General features: G+C 44.2%; 1 protein-coding gene across 2 annotated transcripts; it reads right to left on the minus strand.

The window, feature by feature from the left end:
* Window positions 1-59: 59 nt before the first annotated feature.
* tm6sf2b (transmembrane 6 superfamily member 2b) lies at window positions 60-21525 on the minus strand. Of its 2 annotated transcripts, none has more exons than XM_063032389.1 (10): window positions 21222-21316; window positions 11057-11160; window positions 10597-10694; window positions 8947-9050; window positions 7895-7977; window positions 7238-7362; window positions 6022-6123; window positions 4432-4524; window positions 2479-2598; window positions 60-1987 (listed from the first exon to the last, which is right to left on the minus strand). In XM_063032389.1, the coding sequence occupies exons 2-10, from the start codon at window positions 11154-11156 to the stop codon at window positions 1778-1780; spliced, it is 1035 nt and encodes a 344-aa protein (XP_062888459.1). In that variant the 5' UTR covers window positions 11157-11160; window positions 21222-21316; the 3' UTR covers window positions 60-1777. The 2 variants fall into 2 exon arrangements, with proteins under 2 accessions (XP_062888459.1, XP_062888458.1); XM_063032388.1 differs by having other exon boundaries at window positions 73-1987; window positions 21277-21525.
* Between the last annotated feature and the right edge of the window lie 4120 nt (window positions 21526-25645).

The raw sequence follows: 25645 nt of genomic DNA on the forward strand, positions 1-25645 counted from the left end.
GAACTCATGCGTGGAAAAATCGCATCTGAACTCGTGTGTGAAAAAATTGACGCATGGAATGTAAAAAGTTGGCCACCCCTGCAAATGGGCTGAAGATGGGGCCTGATGATTGTTTTATAAACCTGGGGTTAAGTCTAGAACTTGTTCATAGTTGGGACCAATTTGCCATCATCTTCCACTAATGGGAGGTACAGTGCTGTGGTGCATGCTGGTAGGTGATAACAGGATTCCTTCCCTGTATTCGATAATCTAAGGGCTGATTATACAAGACAGGCTGACTAGGCCTGACTAGGCTGATTTATTTTCCCTCAATCCCATTACATAGAAACATAGAAAACCTGCAGCACAATACAGGCCCTTTGGCCCACAAAGCTGTGCTGAACATGGCCTTACCTTACAAATTACCTAGGGTTATCCATAACCCTCTATTTTTCTGAGGTCCATGTACCCATCCTGGAGTCTCTTAAAAGACCCTATCATATCCGCCTCCACCACCGTCGCTGGCAGCCCATTCCATGCACTCACCGCTCTCTGCATAAAAAAAACTTACCCCTGACATCTTCTCTGTACTTATTTCCAAGCACCTTAAAACTGTGCCCTCTCGTGCTAGCCATTTCAGCCCTGGGGGAAAAAGCCTCTGACTATCTACACGATCAATGCCTCTCATTATCTTGTACACCTCTATCAGGTCACCTCTCATCCTCTGTTGCTCCAAGGAAAAAAGGCTGAGTTCACTCAACCTATTCTCATAAGGCATGCTCGCCAAACCAGGCAACATCCTTTAAATCTCCTCTTCTATGGTTTCCACATCCTTCCTGTAGTGAGGTGACCAGAACTGAGCACCCTGCCTTTTCTCCAGAACCATCAACGCCCTTTCTAATCAATAACCCATCAATCTCTGCTTTAAATATAGCCAATGACTTGGCTGCCACAGCATCACCACCCTCCGGCTAAAGAAATTCCTTCTCACCTCTATTCTAAAAGGACATCCTCCTATAGTGAGGTTGTACTCCTGGTCCGAGACTCTCTACCATCACTCAGCACTGAAACCAGGTATCAATCAAGTGCCTTGGGTAGGATGTGACTTGCTTTATCATCAGATGAGCATCTTAATGTAGTCTGCCTGCGTGGATTTGGAACTGATAAAACTGAGTAAGTATTTTTGTACAAAATGAAATTAACTTTATTGTTTCTATTTTACAAAATATTAAGCCAGAGTAGGCAAGGTAAAAATTAAGAGATCGTATAAAAAAAACATTTTACAAACATATATACAATAAAGTTGATTACTAGAGCAAACCTTGAATTAGAGAATTGTTTATAGCACAAAGGAGGCAACTTGGTCTATTAACCCCATACAGTTTGGAAGAATAATCCAGTTGGTGTGTAGCTTCTGCTACCCTGACATTTACTTTTTCTTGAACGACTTATCCAATTCCTAGAACAATTCAACTGTCTGGCTTAAATGAAACCCACCACACTGACTCTTAACTGCTTTTGGTTCTGAGGCAATTGGGAGGGAGTGGGAGGCAACAATACATGTTTGTGCCAGTAAACCGAGTAAACTAAGAAGAACTTCTGACTCTAGGACAGGGGTTCCCAACCTTTTTTAATGCCATGGACCCCTACCATTAACCAAAAGGTCCGTGGATGCCAGGTTGGGAACTCCTTACTCTAGGTGATAGAAAGAGGGAGATACCCTGAGCCACGTGTGCCATTGCATTTGACGTCATTTTAGTGGCTTCCCCTCAGCCTGCGGTGCAGTTAGGCCAGGTTCTTAATTTACTTTCTTCTCCATCTCCTCGTTACTTCTGGGCACGCCTTTGAGGAAGAAGCTGGAGCAAATAGCACAGCGAAACGCCAGGAGCTGAGCACCAGCAGCGAAGAAGACATTAACGTAGAGGAACGAGGCTACAGCGTTGTCTGGGACCCGGTACGTAAAGGAAGTGCGTGGGTGTAAAGATGATCCAATGTGGGAAAACTGGGCCTGAGAAAGTAAAACCAGAATTATCCACTGTTGAGTTCCATAACCCATTGCCACAAAGCACAGCTGAAATACCAAGGTGATTGATAGGAGTAATCACACCAAATACTATTTCAAGCCATATGAGGGGAGGTTTTGTCAAAGGGAGTTTTGTATGGTGTCCCTTAAAAGAGGTGGATGGAAGGAACCCTGAAGGCTGGGACCGTGGCAGCAGAAGGTAGCGATAGGCTTCTGAAAAGTCAAGGATGGACAAGGAAGTGGAGTTAGAGAGCCACAGGATCTCAGGTGCTAGAGATAGAGACGGGTACAAGCAGTTGCCAGTAGGGAGGTCTGGTTGGGAATGGCAAACAGGAAGGCACATTGTGCTTGGACCTCCTCCCCTCCTGAAATGTGATTTTTGATGGGAGTCCATGGATGGGACCTGACCCTTGGCCCAACTGGTGTTTCAGTTGCAAAGAATCCCAATGCTGCCGCCTTTGGTGCCTGTTACTCACCTGAGCAATGGCTCCAGCAAATATTATGGTCAAATCGAGCATCCACGTACAGCCGGGCACTAACAGGCCATACAGGGCCAGGCCAAAGAAGGGCAGGAGGTAGAACATATTAACCAGCATCTAAGAAAGAGAGGTGTTAATGTTAAGTGCCTGCCATGGAAACTCCCAACACCCCTCACCTAAAAAAAAAAATTGTGCCTTTGCTGCTACTATGCTGGGTTCAAGTGAAAGTTGGCATGTAGGTGATGAAATGATCAGGAGGCAGTGTTACAGAGAGGGCAGATCTGCCAACACAGTAATCATTTTATATCTTGCAGGGCACTGCTCCCACAAAACAATGAATTTCATGACATGTCAATGAGAATAAATCATGATTCTGAACTCCCTTGACATTGAGATTTCTAGCACTTGAAGTTTAATGTTGCCACACGTACATCAAAACGGTGAAATCTGTTGTTTCGCATTAAATCAAATCGGAGAGGTTTGTTCTGGGCAGCTGTGAGTATTGCCACACTTCTGGCACCACCGTAGCACGCCCGCAACTCACGAACCCTAACCCGGTCTTTGGAACGTGGGAGGGAACCCACGTGCTCACAAGGACGTGCAGTGGGGGGGATTGAACTGCTCTTGGTGATGGCTAGCGCTGAACCAGCATTACGCTAACCACTCTATACCAGCAACCTATCCCAAAGCACCTTGTGGGATCATTCTCAAACGCTGACACAGAACAATGAGTGCCTGCAAATGCTCGTGGGGTCAGCAGGAGCAGAGATGACTACTTTGTCTGAGGCCTTACTGAACAGGCATCACAATATTTCCATCAACGTGAGCCACCTCTCACCAGAGCCATGAGGCTGGCAATTACAAACAAAACCAGGGTCCATGGTTGGCAGCGGGGCAGGGCGCCTGGGACGGGGAACATTTGTCCCACATGGCCGAGGTGAGCAGTGCCCTCATCTGACTGGTGCTCCAGAGCTTATAGATCCAAAATGGCTGAGATTGTCACTCATAAGATAATGTAGTCTAACTGCCCCCCACCCCACCCCACCCCACAGACCTTCAAAAAGGATAGTGCATGGCAAATGGTATCATTAGATAGACATCCCGTCACAGCAGATATGCAGATGAAACATCCCAGAAGGTGCCCAGTTGAATTTCTACACCACCTGGGAATTCTCATTATTATGTTTCACTTCCACGAAGATGATTTGTTTTTTCAATTTGGTGGGGCTGAAATAAAAAGTGAAACCCCCTCCGATTTCTCAGCTTTGATTTCTGAGGTGGGTGACGGTGTTTGGTCAGAGGGCGAGGAAGGTGAACTCTGGAGCTTGGGGAATTAGCAGCTCAAGGCGAACCCCCCCGTGACTGGGTGAAGGTAGGAGGGGTCTATGAGGCCAGAACTAGAGAAGCACATCTCTGAGTGGTGCAAGTCCAGAGGGATTTTTTTTATTATAGAGATACAGTGCAGATTGGGCCATTCCAACCCTTCGAGACTCGCCGCCCAGCAACACCTGACATACTGATTTAACTTTAACCCTAACCCTACCGTGGGATAATTTACAATGCCCAATTAACCTACTAACCTGTATGTCTTTGGAAACCAGAGCACCCGGAGAAAATGATGTATCCCACAGCAGGCACACAGACTCCTTAATTCAACTAAGCTGGAACTGAACTCCAAATTCCCAACGCCTTGAGCTGTAATAGCATCACACTAACCACTACACTGCTGCAGTGGTACAACTGAAGCTGGTGGGGTTTGAACAATTGATTGAGAATTCCAGTCCCAGGCACCGGAAGAGTGCATCCTATCTTGGCCTCTATCATCGACATGGTCCCAGCTTTGGGACGATCGTACACCTTTGATCCCCTCGCACAGCCTGAGGATAATATAATCCAAGTCAGCAGTGGCCGACGTTCCATTCAGCGTTTTCCCCAGCAACTGGATCTTACCTGGATTCTGGGATACGTCACTGGATCCAATAGATAAGGCTCCTGTTCGTACTTGTAGGTGTCACAGATATCAAAGGGACAGTCGAGGGTGACCTAAATCAAGGAACTACATGTCATAAGGAGCAGCCAAGTTCAGCGAACTTCCCGGAAGTGAATCTACCCCACTGAGCGAGGGCAGGGAAATGTAGAAAAATAATTAAATCTGAATTTTTGCCCTTCATTGACTGCTAAGGAAGGTAATATTATACAGGATTTAGATTCAAAGTACTTTTATTATTGAAGAATGTATAAATTATACAACCTACACCATGAGATTTGTTCGCTTATAAGCAGTCACAAAGTGAGAAACATGAAAGAACCCAATTTAAAAAAAATAAAAGGCCAACGCTCGTGCAAGAGGAAGAAAAAAAAAGTTAAATCATGCAAACAATTGGACCGAGCAACAGTATTCCGAACCAGATTGAGTCCTCAGATCCGAAGCCCAAAGTCTTGCTTAGCCGTTTACTATATTAGTGGGCATGGTGCACAACAGCCAGGGCAGTCTTCATAGCCTCAGCACCACAGAGAGAGGAGTAACCATCACGGAGAGCGAGCTGAATTGGCCCTCAGCTCAGATCTCGACACCCTGTCCTTTCAGTCTGGCTGGGCCAGTGTTTAAATTGACCAAACAACAGCGGAAGGCTCCGCTGCGCGGGAGAGTGGAGGGAGCATCACAGAGAGCGAGCGAAATCGGCTCTTGCCTCCAATCTGGGCCGGCATTTAAGTTGTCTAAACGGCGAAGACTTGTGTTGTCAACCCCATCAGCTTCCTACTGGAAGTCTGACCCACTCTATGATGATCAGCTAGCTGAATTAACCAATGAATGATCGAGAGAGAGGAATTCAACACTGCTCATGGATAGCATTCCAATAATCTGGCGCCTCTTCCATGGAGGTGGTCAGGCCCAAGGTGGCCATTGTGGAATTATCAGAGATCAAAGGGGAAATGGACCTGTACTGGTGCAGAATGAGAAAACTATTCTCACCGTACTGACTTGTTGCAGATTCTTGTGACAAGTTAATGCCTTAAATTCTACACTTGGTGATTGAGGGCCGCGGGATGGCCAGAACTTCCTGGCTCTTTCCCAATAAGGCCAGACGCCCCCAACATCCATCTGAGTTACAGGGTGACTTTTTATCTGAAACAGTCGATAGTGTAGACCTGCTTTAGAACTCCCTCCTTCCACCACCGACAGCTCCCTCCCCAGTGACTCAACATTGTGACACACTCTTAAACCGTCCCCCCACCTTCCACAAAAAATGTGACTCGCCGTCTGATCTGCTATCCCTCCTTGACAGTGCAGTACATCCTCAGAGGGGCATGCATGCCAGGACTGTTGAAGGAGAGCGCAGAGTCACAGCTAACACCCAAGTTAAAGTGTTCTTCACAATTTCCACAGCGGTTCCCTCTATTGCAACCGCTGGACACCCAGCTCCAATACTAGGGCCCTGAGAAGGGTTGGTGTGGTAGTAAAGGTTGTTTAGAAGGGTTGAAACAAACTGCGTCAAGTCAGTCAAAGCATATCTGTTCACAAACATAGTCAAAACTTACAAAGCCCCTGAGCAGTGTGTAAAAGATGGCAAACAACAGGTAAAGCACAAGACACAAGTCCAGAGGCCGTCGATACAACCACTTCCTCTGCTCCGTGGCAACCTGAGGAAATGACAACAGCACAGCCAAAATAACCAGTTCAGATTAGCAACCAATAGGTAATCCATCACATGTTTAATCACGATCAATAGCAAGTCATCAGGTGATAATTAGCAATTAATAATGAGAAAATAGTTAATATTCTTGTTAATGAACTGTAACATAATCAAACAGTAACACTGACAGAATTAATAATTATGGAATTAACACGTGGGAATTCTCATGCTGAGAGTAGCCACACTCTAGCTGTTCTGTCAGTCACACACTTTTCAGTTTTTTAGTGGAAGTTGATGTGTGTGTTTATAATGCAGTGTGGTCTGTGCTGACCAGATACCACGGACTTCGCAGAGCAAGGACGTGATGCGGTGGCAAAGGGGGCCAAGACAAATGGAGACCAGCCTCTTCAGCATATGTATTAATGCCCCTCTGCAGAGCTTTTAAACTCAGGCCAAAGGGGTCCTTACCCCACTACCTCATTCCCCACTGCATACCCAGTCACTAACGAGCCAGACTACACTCCAGTCCCATCCAGACAGGCAGCTGGCCCACTTTCCCAATCCCTAGTCCACATTTCAGATCCCTTACTTCACCTACACGCCTAGTCCATGTTCCAGACACTCACACATTCCCAAACTGTAAAGAAAAAAATTTTTGATACAGAAAATATAAGGCTTAGAAGAAAAGATTTAGGTACAAGTTAAAGTTCTCTCCACCCCATCCTATGCAACAATTCCAGGGCAGGGTCAGCATCGGTTTGAGATGTTTGCAGGGAGTACGGAACTATATCAAATCCATGCTACTTTGCTCTGGGAGTTTTGGCAGAACAAAATAGAGGGAGCACGACTTTCTATTAATTCCGTCATCCATCACTAGGACTCTACTGAGGAAGATATATTTGGTCACCACTGTCTCATCACTTCCAGAAATAGGCCAGTAGCTATTTGATCCAATGCTGAGCTCCCTCTGCACTGTTCCATCAGGCACTCCCAGTGCAAGGTTAGCTATGGAAATAAAGCTTCCTCCACACGGTAACTGTAGCTTCATGGAAACCTCCCTGTTCTCGAGAGAACCAGTGCTGTGATTTCTCCAGATCCTTTTTGATCCACGTTTTCCTCACCTGATCAGCTGTTGCCTGTGACAAAGGTCTGGGGCTCCACAAAATTTTCTTTCCAGCCCAAAGTGGGATCAGCACATATGGTACGTTCAGCAAGAAGGCAGGACGAATATCATTTCCGAATTTACCTTCCGGATTGGAGACAGAACACATTACAGGCACAGCTTTCAGATAAAGCGGCAAATATATTTGTATTATGCAAGTCTCTGCTCGTTGTATAGTTAACGAAATGCTGAATTCCACAAGAGTTCCCATCTACATCCTGAATTAAACCTATCAGGTCAGGCAGAGCACAGGACAAAGAAAAAGTAAAACTCCCGCTACCAAGCGTTCCTAATCTCTGGTCCACAGACTCCTGCTTAATGGTATTAAAAGGTTGGGAACTCCTGCCCTACGCTATCGCTTCAAGCACAGCCAGGACAGGGGCATAATGGAAAAACAGGAATAAGCCAAATTCCACTCATCTAGTGCACCATTCCACGGGATCACAGCTGATCTGGTTGTTAGAGGCTCTCCAGTCACACCAAGTATCTCAAGGTAACAATGCACTCGCCCAGACTGAAGGCTTTCCCTTTGTGATTTACTGCCATTATTTGGTTACTTTTCCTTCTACGTGGCAGCTCCCAGGCAGGGTGGGAATGAGAGCCGAGTGATACTCACCCACAGAAGTTCCAAGTAAAAGGGTGACCAGACTCATCGCCAGGGAGCCCAGCCAGTACAGGCCGACAGTCCGGTAATTCCTCCTGTGGGGAAACCACGGGGCTTTGTTATCATGCGTACTTTCTATCTCCATCACTGCACGTGCTTCAGGTCCCATGCAAGCTCGGTTCCGCTAACCTTTTCATCCCCAGTATCACTGTGGTGAAGCTAGCTCCATCGGCAAGGACATCTTCAAAAGGCAGTGCCTCAAGAAAGGTGGCATCCATCATTAAGGACCCTTTCCACCTGGGTCCTGTCCTTTTCTTTTTACTACCCTCGGGGGAAGGTACAGGAGCCTGAAGACTCTCTATATTTTAGGAACAGTTTCTTCGCCTCTGCCATCAGATTTCTGAAAGGTCCATGAACACAAATACACTAGCTCACTACTTCTCTTTTGCACTATTTATTGTAACTTGTAGTAATTTTTGGTGTTGGCACGTGGCCAAGTGGTTAAGGCATTTGTCTAGTGATCTGAAGGTCGCTAGTTTGAGCCTTGGCTGAGGCAGTGTGTGTGTCCTTGAGCAAGGCACTTAACCACACATTGCTCTGCGATGACACCGGTGCCAAGCTGTGTGGGTCCTAATGCCCTTCCCTTGGACAATATTAGTGGCGTGGAGAGGGGAGATTTGCAGCATGGGCAACTGCTGGTCTTCCATACAACCTTGCACAGGCCTGCGCCCTGGAAACTTTCCAAGGCGCAAATCCATGGTCTCACAAGACTAACAGATGCCTACAAGTAATTTTTATGTCTTGCACTGTACTGCTGCCACAAAACAACTAATTTCACGACATACAGTTTGTCTACTACTACTACGTCAACTCAGGCCTAGGGGGCCGGCGTTGGGCATGATGACGAACTCTCCACTCCTCCCTCTCTCTCTCTGTCTGTCGGTGATGATAAACCAGATTCTAATGGCCCGCACCCTTCCAAGGCCAGCCTCCCCTTCACGAGACGGCACCCACATTCTCTATCAATAGCGGGCATCGAGGTGTGTTACTATTTGGTGTCTTACCCAAGTGTAATTGCGGCTATCATGGTCAGGTAGAGCACATAATGGACGGTGCCGTCCCAGTAGCAGATGAGGGTTCCGTAGGCACTGCGGAGGTAAGGCTCCCCCTGTGACGGGAGAACAGAAACAGCACCTTGGTTCACCACTGGCCAGAACACCCCTGCTCCGAACCGTCCCCTGTGTTCCACTCCGCAGCAACTACCCTGCCAGCTTATACAGGTAGGAAAAGACATGGTGGTTCATCAAGCTTTTTCCCACACTGTGACAGGCAGAGCATCAGGTACAGATGCTCACACACCACATCATCCATCCTACGCAATCAGCGGGGAGGCAAAGCAAAACTCTGACAATAAGGGAAATGGCTTTCTACATACCCCGCGACCCACAGTTTGAAAACCAGTCCAGAGCCACATTCCCAGTGAAGGCTCAAACCTTCTATTGGATGTGATGTCAGTGACACATTCCAGAGTCTCCCTGTGCTCCAGAAATGGGAAGAATCCTCAAACCTCCAGGTGATCCTACTCTTAGTGAGATTAAGCTCACGTTGCCCTCTCGTTCCTCAGGCTGCAAGCTCACTGGGACCCAGGGCGCACAGGAGGCAGCACACTGCATGGGTCATCCAGACAACAGGTAGCATGCTCGTGGTTCATAGCAATCCTGAGCACGATGACCTTCGTGCCATCCTTGCTGAGTTTCCAAAACAGCAACAGAAATGCCTCCAAACATCCTGCACCCCCCATTATTGGCCAAACATCTCTGACCTATTCAGAAGGGACTGGATTCTCTGCTGCCTAACTCCCATTGCCCACTACGTCAAGATGCACTGGGTGGTGTGTGTGTGCATCCTAGTCTCTTGACACTGGACAACTGAATACAATCAATAGAAAATGAAGGGTCTCATTTCTACAGCCCTTCCCAACCTCAAGGCATTCAAAGCTGTTTCCTATTGTAAAGAACATGCCAATTGTTGGCCATAACCTCCCAGAAAACAGCGATGACCGGACAACATTTCAGTGTTCGTGGGTGGAGGAAATTATTGATAATTCCCATTACTTATTCATGCACCTCAGGAGTAGCAGACACCAACAGAATCAACAAACTCATTCGTAAGGCCAGTGATGTTGTGGGGATGGAACTGGACTCTCTCACGGTGGTGTCTGAAAAGAGGATGCTGTCCAAGTTGCATGCCATCTTGGTCAATGTCTCCCATCCACTACATAATGTACTGGTTGGGCACAGGAGTACATTCAGACAGAGACTCATTCCACCGAGATGCAGCACAGAGCGTCATAGGAAGTCATTCCTGCCTGTGGCCATCAAAATTTACAACTCCTCCCTTGGAGGGTCAGACACCCTGAGCCAATAGGCTGGTCCTGGACTTATTTCATAATTTACTGACATAATTTACATATTACTATCTAACTATTTATGGTTCTATTACTATTTATTATTTATGGTGCAACTGCAGCAAAAACCAATTTTCCCCAGGATCAATAAAGTATGACTATGACTATAGGAGGCAGTCAGGCATTGCTTTAATCTCCTCTGAAAGGCCCTGAAAGCTAAAGTGAGAGACAGGCAGGAATGCTAGAGCATTGGAATGAAGCCAGCGGGAGATTAACTTAATGTGATGGAAATTCCAATTGAACCCACCTCTTTTAAGTAAAATGCCATGAATCCTTTGATGTAACCATCTAGCTCCAGGGAGATAACCAAATCGATGACACTTGTGAATGAGAACACTGCAAAAACTGCAACAATATTCAAGAGTTACTCAATAACCCACCATCATTTACCTGCTTGTCACACCCCCACCTGCAATCTCACCTCCTATCTAGGGTCACATTATTTCCAGGACAATATGAAGCTGACACGCATAATTTTGACTGATTCACCAGCTAGGATTTACTACTTTTCAATGCTTCCAACTCTGAAACCAAAGGGTCCATAAATAATGGAGACTTGCTGATTCAGTCTGATTCATGTAGATTCAGTTCTATCCAGCCGTGAACATAATAGCTGATGATTCAATTTTGGATGCAAGTGTCAATGAAGGCTCCTGCTACTCTGTTCTGAAGCTGCAGGTCTAGAGTTCTCCAAGAGGTTCCCTTACCATAAAACAGGGGGTCCTTAGGGCAATTTCCTCGAACCAGAAGGTACAGTAAGAGCAGCAGACCCAAGAGAACGCCAGCACCAGCAGCAAAGACCACCATCGGGCTTTGAAAGAGAAAGGGAATTGTCAGTCAGTCTAGAGTGCTTTAGGGTTAGTGTCTATCCTGGGTCATAATCAAGGAAATGACATGATGCCAATTGTCCAATTTCCACAAATTAACGGGGGTGGGGGGGGGTGGTTCCATGATGGCTATCAAAACACAAAAGTTGCTGGTGAACGCAGCAGGCCAGGCAGCATCACTAGGAAGAGGTACAGTCGACGTTTCGGGCCAAGACCCTTCATCCGGACGAAGGGTCTCGGCCTGAAACGTCGACTGTACCTCTTCTCAGAGATGCTGCCTGGCCTGCTGCGTTCACCAGCAACTTTTATGTGTGTTGCTTGAAATTCCAACATCTGCAGATTCCTCATGTTTCCATGATGGCTATGTTTTGCAGATCAAGATTCTCAGTTAAATAGCTGACAGATTTGGTATGGTGTCTCCCTAGTGAGTCAGAATGTGGAAAGAGGCAGTTTAGACCAGTAAGTCCTTACCAACTGTTAAGCGCCCATTTACACAAATCTTTTTCTTCCTCCACATTCCCTTCAACCCCTAGGTTCCAACACTCAGCTCAACATTAGAGGCAATTTTACGATAGCCAATTAAATCCCAGCCTGCATGTGATTCAGATGCAGGAAGAAGCACATGCAGTCACAGGGAGGATCTGCAAACTCCATGAAGGAAGCATTGGAGATTATTAGTGAATGTGGGTCGCTGGAGCTGGGAGGCAGTAGCTCTACTAGCTGCACCTCTCTGAGGCTCCACGTTCGTTGTCAAGCCAGTGCACACACCATCCCTCCACAGGATTAAATGTTGCATCTATAGGCTGGGAAGACTTTACAGTTTATGTCGAACACCTTTTCACTACATCTTATAACAAAGAACAAAGACTGGATCTATCATAAAAGCATTTATTTTACTTGTTGCAAGGAAAGGCATCACCACACAAGAGCTGGAGGTAGCTTCAACAAAACAAACAGTGTAGTCATTCCATTATACACTAATGTTATCTACCCATGCCAGTTCAGGGGACAGGGTGCATTCTGTTAGTCTGCTTAATTAGTGCATTTGGCATTCTTCCAGTAACCGAATCACTTGCCTTTCTGCAGTTTTTCATATACTCAAGGTCCGTCCGCATAATGTTGCGCAAACACTACTGGCAAAGCACTCTGGTACAATACAGGTTCCATTTTGTTACTACAGGTACATTTCCACATTTACTAGGCTCAGCCTGTGCCCAAGCAGTGATTTGGTAGAGAAGTGGTTAGCATAATGCTTTACAGCACCAGCTGTAAGATCAGGGTAGAATTCTCTCCACTACTTGTAAAGAGTTTACATTCTCCCCGTAACCATGTGGGTTTCCTCTAGGTGCTCCAGTTTCCTCCTACATTCCAAAGATGTCCAAGTTAGGGTCAGTCATTTATGGGCCTGTTACATTGGTGCTGGAATCGCGGCGACACTTTGAAAACAGGGTGGGTAGCTGTAAATAAAAGTAGAGGTCTGATCATTGGCATAGCAGCAATGAGCATTTCTACAGGAAGTCCCTGATGATGGATGATGCAGGAAAACAGCAAGGCTACGTGTAGATGTACTCAATGGATGGGAGCGTGTTATGTTTTCAACTCCAAAATGTTAAACTAATTCAAAGGAAACAAGGAGAAGGGGATAAGTCGTGTAAGTTTATTTATCACTGAGTGAGGCATGCATGTATCATGTAGTGGCATGTGGATTGCATACATCATCGGTCTTTTTACATATAACCGAAGAAACCCTAACTAAAAATATTTATTTAAATGAAGAATCCTTAACTAAAAATATTTACAATATTACTCAATTATTACATATACAGAGGGCTTTACCTGTGATGGACTGGGCCATATCCATTACTTTTTTGTTGGATTTTCCATTCAAAGGCATTGGTGTTTCCATACCAGGCCATGATACATTCATGACAGAGTTGGACATAACACCTTATGCAAATGGTAAAATTTCTTCTTCAAACATCAAGATGTCGCTGCATAGCTTAACTATGTACAACAGCGTAAAATGCCAATGTCAGTCTTGTGACTGTGTACTGAATGTGTCAGCACTATCCAGCTAGATTCCATGATTACACGCACCAGGGTAAACCCAGCTGCAGACAAACTAATACCACTGTCAGTAGTGTTTGCTGATAGCCGTCAGAGTTAAGGACAGGTCCTGCTTCCCAGTTACCACCAATACAACAAACAAAGACAATCTAAAACCTATTCATTGTTCAGGTCCCTAGTATCTCAAGATAAGCTGCTGAATTTACAAAAAAAAAACAGATTCCAGAGTCTAAAGCCAACACACTTCTTAGGGGAAAATACTTGCAACTCTCAAACTAGACTGGTCAAAGTCTCTTTTTTCTGCGCCAACAATGCAAATGTTAATTACAGGTTAATCTGTGTACCAGTGCCAGAAGGTGGTAGATGAAAATGTCATACTGCAGGTTAGCAAAGCTCTAAAAGTGGATTCTAAACTATTGGTGATTAAGACACTTAAGCATTTCAGCAGTTCTACTGAATGGCTACAGATTTTGGACACTGAGTAAACTGATTTGCTACAACACAGTTCAGCACACTGGGCCATTATTTCCCCAGCAACAAATACACTAGCCTACAGACACCCATGGAGCTGTCCAGAGCAACTGTCACCAAATGTGATTGCTGAGAATGAGCGCAGTGAGGTTTACCGTAGTTCCTTATCGATTACACTTGGTGTTCAGGATACTTTGAACTGTTTGGAGTATTTGGCTGTGTCTGTGCATGAAGTATGTGGTACAAATTAATGGTCTAGAAATGTAAAGCAAAAGTGACCTGTTTGTGTTGTGTATTTAATATTTCGGTACTATTGTAAATATGGTTTGATTAAGCATTCTTTGTTGTTTACATAATTCATTACAGGTTATGTGTAAAAGTATATGAATGGCATATGTCATTACACCACCTTGATATAAGTGCATGCTTCCCTGAAGTGAAAAAATGAAATACACACGTTGTATCTGGCTCCACGCTTATCTTTCGATTAGTTCTATGTTTTAGAATTACAAAACATAAGAGTGGCGACGAGTAAATTTTAAATGAAACCAAGATGCCAACCTGTCTGTTGAAGTGCAGCAAGACATTTGAGTTAAAAAAACTACAGGAAAACATCTTTTTTTTTAAAAAAAAGCACAGCATAGTTAAGAGTCCTGATGAAGGGTCTCACACCAAAACGTTGACTGTTTACATTTTTCCATAGATACTGCCTAGCCTGCTGAGTTCTTCCAACATTTTGTGCGTTGCCTTGGAGGGACATCTTTCGGCCTGAATGGGCCAATTTAAAATTTGCTATGCTGTGGATGTCTGTATATAGTAGTTGTATTATATAGTATACTGTGTATATAGTTGAGATGCATTCTATATTGAGTTAAAGTTTATAGCTAAGCAGTGACAAATTTTGTGTGTTTAATATTTCAGTAATATTATAAATATATTGTTTATTTAAACATGTCATAAATACACACCTCACTAAAGTAAAAAAAAAATGAAGCATACACATTATCCCCAGCTCCATGTTTTTCTTTTGATTACATTTATACTTTGGAGTTACAAAACAACAGTTTGGAATGGCATATTTAACTGCACAAGACCTTTATTGAAACTTTACCAGATTTTATGTGGAATACCTGGAGACATCCTGAAGAAGACCAAATTGGACATTCTCTTGCACATGTGCACAAATTCTGTATTTCAGCATTGGATAAACACAATAACCATTAACTTAAAGTAATTCTAAACTTTGTTCTGTCCAGGAAAACAATGAAAAATTTGAAACTATGAAATGCTGGCTTAGGTGGTCACCGTACCTCTAATCTTCCTAACAACGAAGCAGCTGATTTTATTCATATGAAGTATACTGGTCTGAATGTTCATTATTATATAGGCATCCGTTAGTCTCATGAGACCATGATTTGCGCCTTGGAAGGTTTTCAGGGCACAGGCCTGGGCAGGGTTGTATGGAAGACTGGCAGTTGCCCATGCTGCAAGTCTCCCCTCTCCATGGCACTGATGTTGTCCAAGGGAAGGGCATTAGGACCCATACAGCTTGGCACCGGTGTCGTCGCAGAGCAATGTGTGGTTAAGTGCCTTGCTCAAGGACACACACACTGCCTCAGCCAAGGCTCGAACTAGCGACCTTCAGATCACTAGACGAACGCCTTAACCACTTGGCCACGCGCCAACACAATGTTCATACAGTGTGCATTTTTTCAGTTATTATGGGCAGAGCAACTGGAAAGAGGAAGAATCGTATTCAGCTGATGTCCTAAATGCAAGTGAAAATGATTATGTGTTACAGTCACGTAAACAGAAAGATCACCTTGTGCACGTAATATAAACAAGAAACTATTGGTATGGAGCGCCAAGACAAGGATAAAAGCACATTTTGTTACCTTAACACACATCTTCCCTATACCTGGAAATAGGTTTCTATTTTGTTCCCCCACACACCATTTGGGCATCCCAAATCATGCAAGCAGTCTGAAGAGGAAAAAGCCAATAAAATGGGTTACATTCCTTGGATATCAGAACCATGACATTATTATGGTATTAAAGGAAGCTGTGGGCATGTGGCCAAGTGGTTAAGGCATTGGACTAGCTACCTGAAGGTCGTGAGTTCGAGCCCCAGCCAAGGGAACATGTTGTGTCCTTGAGCAAGGCACTTAATCACACATTGCTCTGTGACGACACTGGTGCCAAGCTGTATGGGTCCTCATGCCCTTCCCTTGGACAACATTGGTGTCGTGGAGAGGGGAGACTTGCAGCATGGGCAACTGCTGGTCTTCCATACAACCCTGCCCAGGCCTGCGCCCTGGAGAGTGAAGACTTTCCAGGCGCAGATCCATGGACTTTCAAGACTAACGGATGCCTTTAATTTAATTTTAAAGCTACCCCATTAAATTTATGCCTTCATCTAGATCAGGGATTCCTAATCTGGGATCCATAGACCCCTTGCTTAATGGTTTTTGTCAATGGCATAAAAAAAGGTCTAGATCAATCCCCAGTGCCATCATGCTTCCCTTTCACCAAACCCATGAAGATATTCTCCCTCAATTTTTTGGTGAAGGGAGCAAGTGATTCAATTCCCAACACTGCTTTAGGAAATGAATTCCATAGTTCCACAACAGGTAGGGTTAAGAGGAGACCAAACAGAGAGATTCATTTCTGAGGCCTCACCTTGAGTATAGTGAACAGTTTTGGGCCCCTTGTCTTAGAAAAGATGGACTGGCATTGGAGAGGATTCAGAGGAGGTTCACAAGGATGATTCCAGGAATGAAAGGGTTGTTATACGAGGAACGTTTGATGGCTCTGGGTCTGTACTCGCTGGAATTCAGAAGGATGAGGGGGGGATCTCATTGAAACCTTTTGAATGTTGAAAGGCCGAGACAGAGTAGATGGGAAAAGAATGTTTCTCATGGTGAGAGAGTCTAGGACAAGAGGGCACAGCCTCAGGATAGAGGGGCACCCTTTCAAAACAGAGATGCAGAGGAATTTCTTTAGCCAAAGGGTGGTGAATTTGTGGAATTTGTTGCCACATGCAGCTGTGGAGGCCAGGTTGTTGGGTGTATTTAAGGCAGAGATTGACAGGTTCTTGATTGGACATGGCATCAAAGGTTACGGAAGAAGGTCGGGAACTGGGGTTGAGGAGGAGAGAAAAAGGATCGGAGCAGACTCGATGGATTAGATGGCCTAATTCTGCTCCTATGTCTTATAGTCTTATAACGATGAAGGTGTTTGACAAGGAAAACAGAAAATTCATCCACATATGATTTAACCTCTTCAGAGGAGTGGTTAGATGTCAAAAAATGGAAGAAATAAACAGGTTAAATATTTTTTTATTTCATGCTGATAGACTACTAGGATGGAAGTTCCACAGGGATCAGTAACAAGCCTAAGCTACTTCCGATCTATATTAATGACTTCAAAGTTCAAATGGAAACTCATTCTCAAAGTACGAGGGGTGATTGATAAGTTTGTGGCCTAAGGTAGAAGAAGTCAATTTTAGAAAACCTAGTACATTTATTTTTCGACATAGTCCCCTCCTACATTTACACACTTAGCTCGGCAGTCGTGGAGCATACGGATTTTGGACCTCCAGGCCTACGGTAGAAGGAGATGAGTTATATAGCTCTTGTTACATGCAAAGACAAACTACGAAAAAAAATACAGAGAACATGAGTTGTAAAGGGACCTTGAAAGTGAGCCTGTAGGATGTAGAATCAGTTCAGAGTTGTGGTCAATGAAGTTATCCTCACCGGTTTAGGAGCCTGATGGTTGTAGGGTAATAACTATTCCTGAACCAGATACCGTGGGACCTAAGGTTTCCATACTTCCTGCCTGATGGTCGTAGCGAGTAGAGAGCTTAGCTTCGATAGTGGGGGTCTTCAATAATGAATGCTGTTTATGGATGCTATCCATGTAAGTGTACTCAGTGGTGGGGAGGGCTATGCCTATGACGGATTGAGCTGTCTCCACCACTTTCTGTAGCCTTTTCTGTTCCTGGGCATTGGTGTTTCCACACCAGACCTTCATGCAACCCGTCCACTGTGCATCTACAGAAGTTTGTTGGAATATTTGGTGGCATACCAAATCTATGCAAACTTCTAAGAAAGCAGAGATGCTGCCAGGCCTTTTTTTTCGTGATGACTCTTAGGTACTGGTCCTAGATCAGATTTCTTGATATATTAATGCCAACGAATTTAAAGCTACTGACCATCTCCACCAACGATCCCCTAAAGAGGACTGGCTCAAGGATCTCTGGCTTCCTCCTCCTGTAGTTGATAATCAGCTCTTTGGTTTTGCTGATGCTGAGTGAGAGGTTGTTGCTGTGGCTCCGCTCGACTAGATTTTCAGTCTCCCTCCTACTGCATATGCCAATTTGCCACCACCTTTGATTCAGCCGACAACAGTGATGTTGTCAGCAATCTTAAATATGGCATTGGAACTGCACCAATAAATATAAAGACAACATAAATAAAGCAAGGCAGTTGAATGTGAATTGAGGGGAGGCAAAGTGATGGACACTAAATAAATGTACAAAACGTTTCATTTGGAGTATGATGTGGGAGAAATGCAAAGTCATTCACACCAGAAGGAGGACTAGAAAAAAATTAGGTAACGCAAATGTTAATGTTCAAGTGACTTTGGTTACTTATATATAACATCCACAAACAGCAAACAATCCGGATGGAATCCTAATGAAGGGACTTGGCCTGAAACATCAATTGCTTATTCATCTCCATAGATGCCGTCTGACCTTCTGAGTTCCTCCAGCTTTGTATGTGGGTGTGTCATTTGGAAGGTGGACACATCAATGGCATTTGCTGAAAGGGGATGAGGATATGAGAATAACACAGTCATGCTGTGAACGTGCAGGGTTACGATGAGAGCACACTTGGAGTCCATACCGGGAGGCCGTGCAATGAAGGCTCACCAAATTACTGGGATAAACAGATTATCCCGGGAAGGAGAGGTGGTAAGGATCTTAACTATTTGGATTATTACAAGGCAATCTCACTGAAATATTAGATTCTGAAAGAGATTGGCGTGGTAGATGATGAGAAGTCTCCAGAGCCTAGAACTAGTGAGGCATCATTTCAGCCTGGGGATTCAGCCACTTAAGTCAAAAGGGAAGAGAAATTTACCGAGGATGTGAATCTTTGGAATTCTTCACTCCAAGCACTGTGTGCCGCTCTGCCAGTCACCGAGTCTGTTCAACCTGAGATTCATAGCATCGAGATGATCCAGGGTAATAGGCACCAAGAGGAAGATGAAAGTGATGTGGTGGACCAACCATGCTCTTCATGAAAAATAGAACAGGCTCAAGGATCTGTATCCTTCCTGTTCTCCTCTCCACTCCACAGTCATACTACTCTTAACTACGAACATCAGTCTCTAATAAATCCAATAAAGAATTCAGGGTGAATTCTTTAGAGAGAGGCAAGAACCTTGAAGTCACTCCTAACTGAGTCAACCAACAAAGATGCCTTCAAAGAAACACCAGACAAATGAAAGGATATTGTGATGGGGGGGTGGGGGGTGAGGTGAGAAGAGGCTTAGTGCACAATATAAACACTGTGATGGACTCAATGTGCTACCAATTTTTAAATTTCAACCATAATTGAACTTGTCATAGCACTCAGAAAAAGGGTAAAATACAGGCACCCAAGAGTCATCCACTTGTATCCTTTCAAAGATTTTGCGCAACATTCATAATAATGGCTTCTGACAAAAAGTGTTAAAGAAAAGAAAAAAAATCACAGCTCATTTGCCTCTGAGGTTAACAATCTCCCAGATACCGGCCTCACCTGATTTTGCAGTCAGTATCCAAAATCTGACCAATCTGCGCTCAACAAGGAAAACCACAAGTCAGAGCAGAATGATCAAACTAAACACAGATAACCAGAGTGCAAAGATTGAGAGCACATCAGAGAGCAAAGAGCAAAAGAGGGCGTAAACATCAAGGGTGACACTGCAGAACGTGGTGCTAAATCAATCCAGTCATCTGAGAGAATTGAGGAAGGAGATTTCTATGAGGCACATGGATGGTGGAGAAATGGACAGCTACATAGGAGGGAATGGCTACATTGATCTTACTGTATGTTAAAAGGTCAGCACCACATCATGGGCTGAAGGGCCTTACTGTGCTATGATGGATTTAAACGTTCCCACCACTTCCTAGGGAAAGACATTCCTTGTGAATTCTGTTTTGGATTCATTGGTCATAGAGCACTACAACACTGAAGCTGGCTTTTTGGCCAATCCAGTCTGTGCCGAACTATTAATGTGCCTAGTCCAATTGACCTGCACCACAGCCTTCCACACCCCTCTCTTCCACACACCTATCCAAAGTTCTCTTTAACATTGAAATCGAACCCACATCCACAACTTTTGCAGGCAGATTGTTCCACACTCTCACCACCCTCTGACTGAAGAGGTTCCTCTTTACATTTCCCTTAAAATTTCACCTTTCATCCTTACCCCATGGCCTCTAGTTCTAGTCTTTCCCAACCTGGGTGGGGGGGGGGGGGACTGTTTACATTTATCCTATCTACACCCCTCATAATTGTGTATGTCTCTATCAAATCTCCCCTCATTCTCCTCCACTCTAGGGAATAGAAGTTCTAACTTGTTCAATCTTTCACTGTAACTCAAGTCTTGAAAAAATCCTTGTAAATTATCTCCGCACTCTTTCAATTTTACTGACATATTTCCTGTATGTAGGTAACTAAAACTGCACACAATACTCCAAATCAGGCCTCACCAATGTCTTATACAACCTCAAGAGAATATCCCAACGTCTGTACTCAATACTTTGACTTATGAAGGTCGATGTGCCAAAAGCTCTCTGTACCACCCTAAATACCTGCGACGCCACGTTCAAGGAATTTGGAACTGTATACCCAGATTCCTCTGTCCTACTACACTTCTCACAGTGCCAGTCCTCCCAAAGTGCAACACCTCACTCTTGTCTTCATTAAATGACATCTGCAATTTTTCAGCCCATGTTTACCAGCTGGTCCAGATCCCGCTGCAAGCCCTGATAGGATAACAGGATAAAACTTAACCCCCTGTTTCTGGTTTCTATGAGAATGTAAAAGTTAGGAGCGTTCTCCCATTCAGAGACCATGACGTTGGACGTCATCTCAATGTTCCCTCAGTTCCCGTAACCCTGAACTCTCTCGGAACTCGGGTCTGCTCTCTCACGGGGTGACTCCAGTACCCTACAATCTTCTCATTGAGGTCACACTCCGCCCCTTTGTACCCTAGAACTTTGCTTGCTGACAATAAATGGCTTTTACTGAGCAGTCTAACATTGTTCCGTCTCCACTCTCTTACCAGGAGCCGACTCTCACTGAGCTTCGGGCCCTTCCTTTCCCCATGGTGCTGACTTTCAACAGTTACCTTCCCTCCTCCCCTGAGGTTTCTGCCAAGGAAAACTTGCTCATCTCTCTGTAAGGCAAGAGCTGTTCTAATTCAATCACTTCCACAGATACTGACTCACCCCCACTTTCCACCTCGCAAGCCTTCTGCACACAATCACTGATTGGGCGGCTCACCTTTCCATGGCCGACAGGCTGTTGAGCAGGTGAGAGACGGGGATAGCGCTCAGCGACACGAGAAACGCTGCAAATCCTGCACCAGGATGCATGGCTGTCGATCCCGAAGTTCAGTGCCGAGCCAGGTGTCCGCAGTGTCTCTGACAAAGATTCAGACTGAGACGAGACAAAGTCCACAGAATAACGTCCTGATCTGAAGCCGCCCGGAACACCGGCACAAAGCAACCCCCAGAAGGTTTAAGGGCGTCTCGCAACATAACCTGTCGATCCCAGCGATTTTCTCCGCCTTCCAGAGGCTTAAGGAGCCAATGAAAAACTTCGGAAATGTTGTCATGGCTCTCAGATAGTAAACGGAGTAGTTATCTGGGCTCACGAAAAGAATTGCGACAATGATCACATTTATCTACACTAAAGAATAAACCTTGGCCCCAGAGAGAATTCTGGCGTTCCACTTTGAACTGTATTATGGAACGACTTCACCTGAGAGCGTAATTGCGACCTCGGTTAAGCAGCTCATTTGAATGTCGGCACCTCCAACAGTCCAGCCCTGAATCGTATCGCACTCCCTCAGTATCTCTGCTTCAACAATGCGGACCTCCCTCAGGGCCGACCCTCGGAGACTGGTGTACCTCCTCGGGCTTTTCCCAGTTCATTCCTGCCCCTCGCTTTTATTGCCCATTCCTATTTGCTGTTTCAGTTCAAGACGCAGATTGAATGGTGGGTCAGAATTCAGATACAAGTGGAGTAAATCAGGCAGAAATGGCAATTTTCTTAAGCTGCAAGACGATGGGGAGGGGTGGGGGAGGTGGTTTCTTGCAAAAATCTACCGTTTCTGGTAAAATTTTCCCAATGACCATTTTAATTTCAAATTATTAACATAATTCAAATTTCACCAGGACCAAGGTTGATTTAAACCCAGGGCTGGATTAACCTACTAGCAAAAGTAGCATATGCTACGGGCCCTGCATTTTCGAGGGCCCCACCCGCACTAAATGCTTGCAAGCTTCAGTCTGGTGAAATCGGCATCTCACCGACGTATTCTCACGACTGTTAGAGTGAGTTTTGGGTAGACGATTCACTTACTCTTAAATAAATTACTTCAGCCATCAGTCTTCTGCTCTTTGACAAAGTACTGTGGATTGAGTTCATAACAATGCATTTCCTAAAAGCTGTGAACCCAGTTTCATTTGTAACAATGCATCTCTGGCACCTCTGAAACAAGAATGCTAAATTTATAGGTAGTTGCGAAGACACCATATCTATGCTTTTTGAATATGAATTGTCCTCTATGTTAGCACGTAACATACCAAATAATGTATTATGGATTTTAACTTGCATTCCTAAAGGCCATGAATGCCAGCTTAGGCATACTGGCGCCGGTAGAATGAATTTAATCAAAAGATGTGAAAACTTCAAAGAGTTGTCTATACTTGTAACTATGAACTGTCCTTTGTGTTTAGCAAATAAATTTCGAGCCTCAATCACAAGGCAGTTAGACCTGTTCTGCCAGGGGTCTCTGTCTGCTGTATCTTGTTTTGTCGAATAAAGAAACTGCCTTGTACCTACCGGTAATGCAACACTCTGTGATTTCATCCACACCAAAACAACGATGATCTGGCAACGCTGTTGTTTTCATGTCGGGAGTGCTGCATGCTGCATGATACAGTATGTGTGGGCAGGTGTGTGTTGGCTCCTTGCTGTGTCGTGGTATAAATGCTCATGCAAACCAAGGAAGGGGACATAAATCATACCTATCTAAAACAACATGTGAGGAATTCATCAATCTGATTGGATCCAGCATACTGGATCACATTATCAGTGAAGTGAAGAAATCCAAGTATCATTCTGTTTCATTGGATTCTACTCCAGATATATCTAATGTGGACCAGCTGACTTTGACTGTGTGCTATGTTTTGCTGTCTGGACCAGTTGAAAGATTTGTGAAGTTTTTGGATATGGAAGGTCATAGTGCTGAACAGCTCGCTCGAAGTTTACTTGACTTTTTAAAGGAAAATGACATTGATATAAAAGACTGCCATGGTCAAAGTTATGACAATGCCAGCAACATGAGTGGCAAGTATAGTGGCTTACAAGCACAAATTAAAGAGCTGAATGAGTTTGCGGATTACATTTCATGTTTTGCACATTCACTAAATTTGGTTGGAAAATGCGCTGCTGAATGTTGTCAAGAAGCATTAATTTTCTTTCAATTTGCAGAAAGCCTGTACACATTTTTTTCTGCTTCTACTTATCGGTGGGATCTCCTTTCTGCTGCATTATCTGATGGTGGTGCTCACTTGCCTATTGTGAAAAGAATGTCAGATACCAGGTGGTCAGCTCGTGCAGGTGCAACAAAAGCACTTTTTACACAGCTTTTCTGCAATAAAACAAGTCTTGGATGACATTTCAAATAACAGTGATCAGAAGGCAGAGTGCCGACAGCAGGCTCGTGGACTACTTTCAACCATGATGAAGTTGGAAACAGGAATAATGGTCACATTGTGGGATCAAGTATTACAGTGTTTTCAAATGACCAGTGCTTCTTTGCAATCTTCTGGCCAAGACTTGAACACAGCTTGTGCACTCTATGAATCCTTGCATGGATATATTCAAGCTATGTGGTCTACTTTTCAGACATTGAGCAAAGCCAAGGATCTGACTAAGTGTGAAGATTATCAACAGCAAACTCGAAGAAAACACAAGCAAAATCGCGCATATGATGACTTCAGTGGTTCCAGCACTCTTCATCCACTTGTTGAATCTCAAACACCTTGTCAGAAGTTTAAAAGCCAAACATTTCTTGCCATTATTGACAGCTTGCTTTCTGCCCTGTCAAAAAGGCAGAAAGCTTATCTAAAGGTGAATGGTGTTTTTGGATTCCTTCATCAGTTACAGTTGTTTACACCTGAAGAGATCATAAAGAGGTCATCAAATCTTATTAAATCATTTCCAGAAGATCTGGAAGAAAGTCTTGATGAAGAATTTGTGCAGTTTACTGAACTGTTGAGAACTGATCTTGCTTCTCATATTGGCGCCAAACATGACCTTGTAGAGTTACAGTTGTACAGTTTGATAACTGACAATTCTTTGGAGTCGTGTTTTCCAAATGTAGAAAATGCTTTGCACATCTATTTGTCACTCATGGTTACCAACTGCAGTGGAGAACGCTCATTTTCAAAACTGAAAAGGATTGAACATGAACTAAGGAGCACCATGGGTAAAAACAAATTGACCAATCTCACTCTAATGAGCATTGAACATGAACTTCTGCGTGAAATAGACATTTCCAGTATCATCAACAAATTTGCTCATGCTAAATCTAGAAAATCTATCTTTTAAATTGTAGTTTTGTTACTTTTCACATTTGAAATTGATACCTACATGTAAGTATTACTGAAGTGCCAGACATTTGTCGTATTATCTGGCTGTATAGCAAATGAAAAAATTGATTACTATGCAAGTAAATAATTTATGTTTTAATACTTATGTGCATTTTTGAAATTTAGGGCCCCTTTATAACATATGTTACAGGCCCCGCACTAGCTTAATCCGGCCCTGTTTAAACCATGCCTGAATTATTACCTAACCTACGCATTAGTAGTGAAGAACCCGGTCTAAACCACCGCTATTCCTCCATCTGGGTTTCACGCATGGAAACGTGGGTTGGTTTGGGTAACATTACTGAGTAACAACGGGTAGATTGAGAAGGGGGGGAGCTTGGATGAATTTTTTGGAAAACAGGAAGTTTTTGCTATTGATTCTCTGGCTATAACTGGACAGATAAGAACTAAATAAGGCGTGAGTGATTCCATCAGTTACGGTGCCTGGTTGGAGGACGACAAGGTAGCCAACTGTGTCAAAGCCTGACAAACAGGCTGGAATAGGTGACGTTTTCAACAATCACATGAGATGTTGTAAGTGATTTTGGTGAGAACATAAGATGAGCCAGTAAGGGAGAGAGAAGCAGGGCCAGTCCTCTTACAGACATAAAAAAATAAGATAGGCAAATTCTTTGCGACTGTCCAAATCTCTGTATACGCGGGACCCCAAATAAAACTCGCACTCCCTGCCTCGAGGAACAAGCTCCGTCATTGGGTAAGAAGTACTTTGTGTAGCAGAAGCGGAATCCTGATTGGAATTCCGGGAAAGATTCCCATGATGGAGACGCTACAATACTTACAAGACTGACGAGGAAAGGGCGGTAGGAGCTGAGTGTAGTTTGCAAGGCCAGAAAGTTCAAGGGTATTATTTTATGAAGGGGGCTGATGGCAGGGTGGATGGGGAGGGGAGGGATAGCAGTGCTAACAATAGAGAAACATCAATAATACTTGAAAAGTTGGCGTGGCAAGGCTGAATAGAACTGAGGATG

The sequence above is a fragment of the Mobula hypostoma genome, chromosome 24 (assembly GCF_963921235.1).
Source record: "Mobula hypostoma chromosome 24, sMobHyp1.1, whole genome shotgun sequence".
Taxonomy (NCBI): domain Eukaryota; kingdom Metazoa; phylum Chordata; class Chondrichthyes; order Myliobatiformes; family Myliobatidae; genus Mobula; species Mobula hypostoma.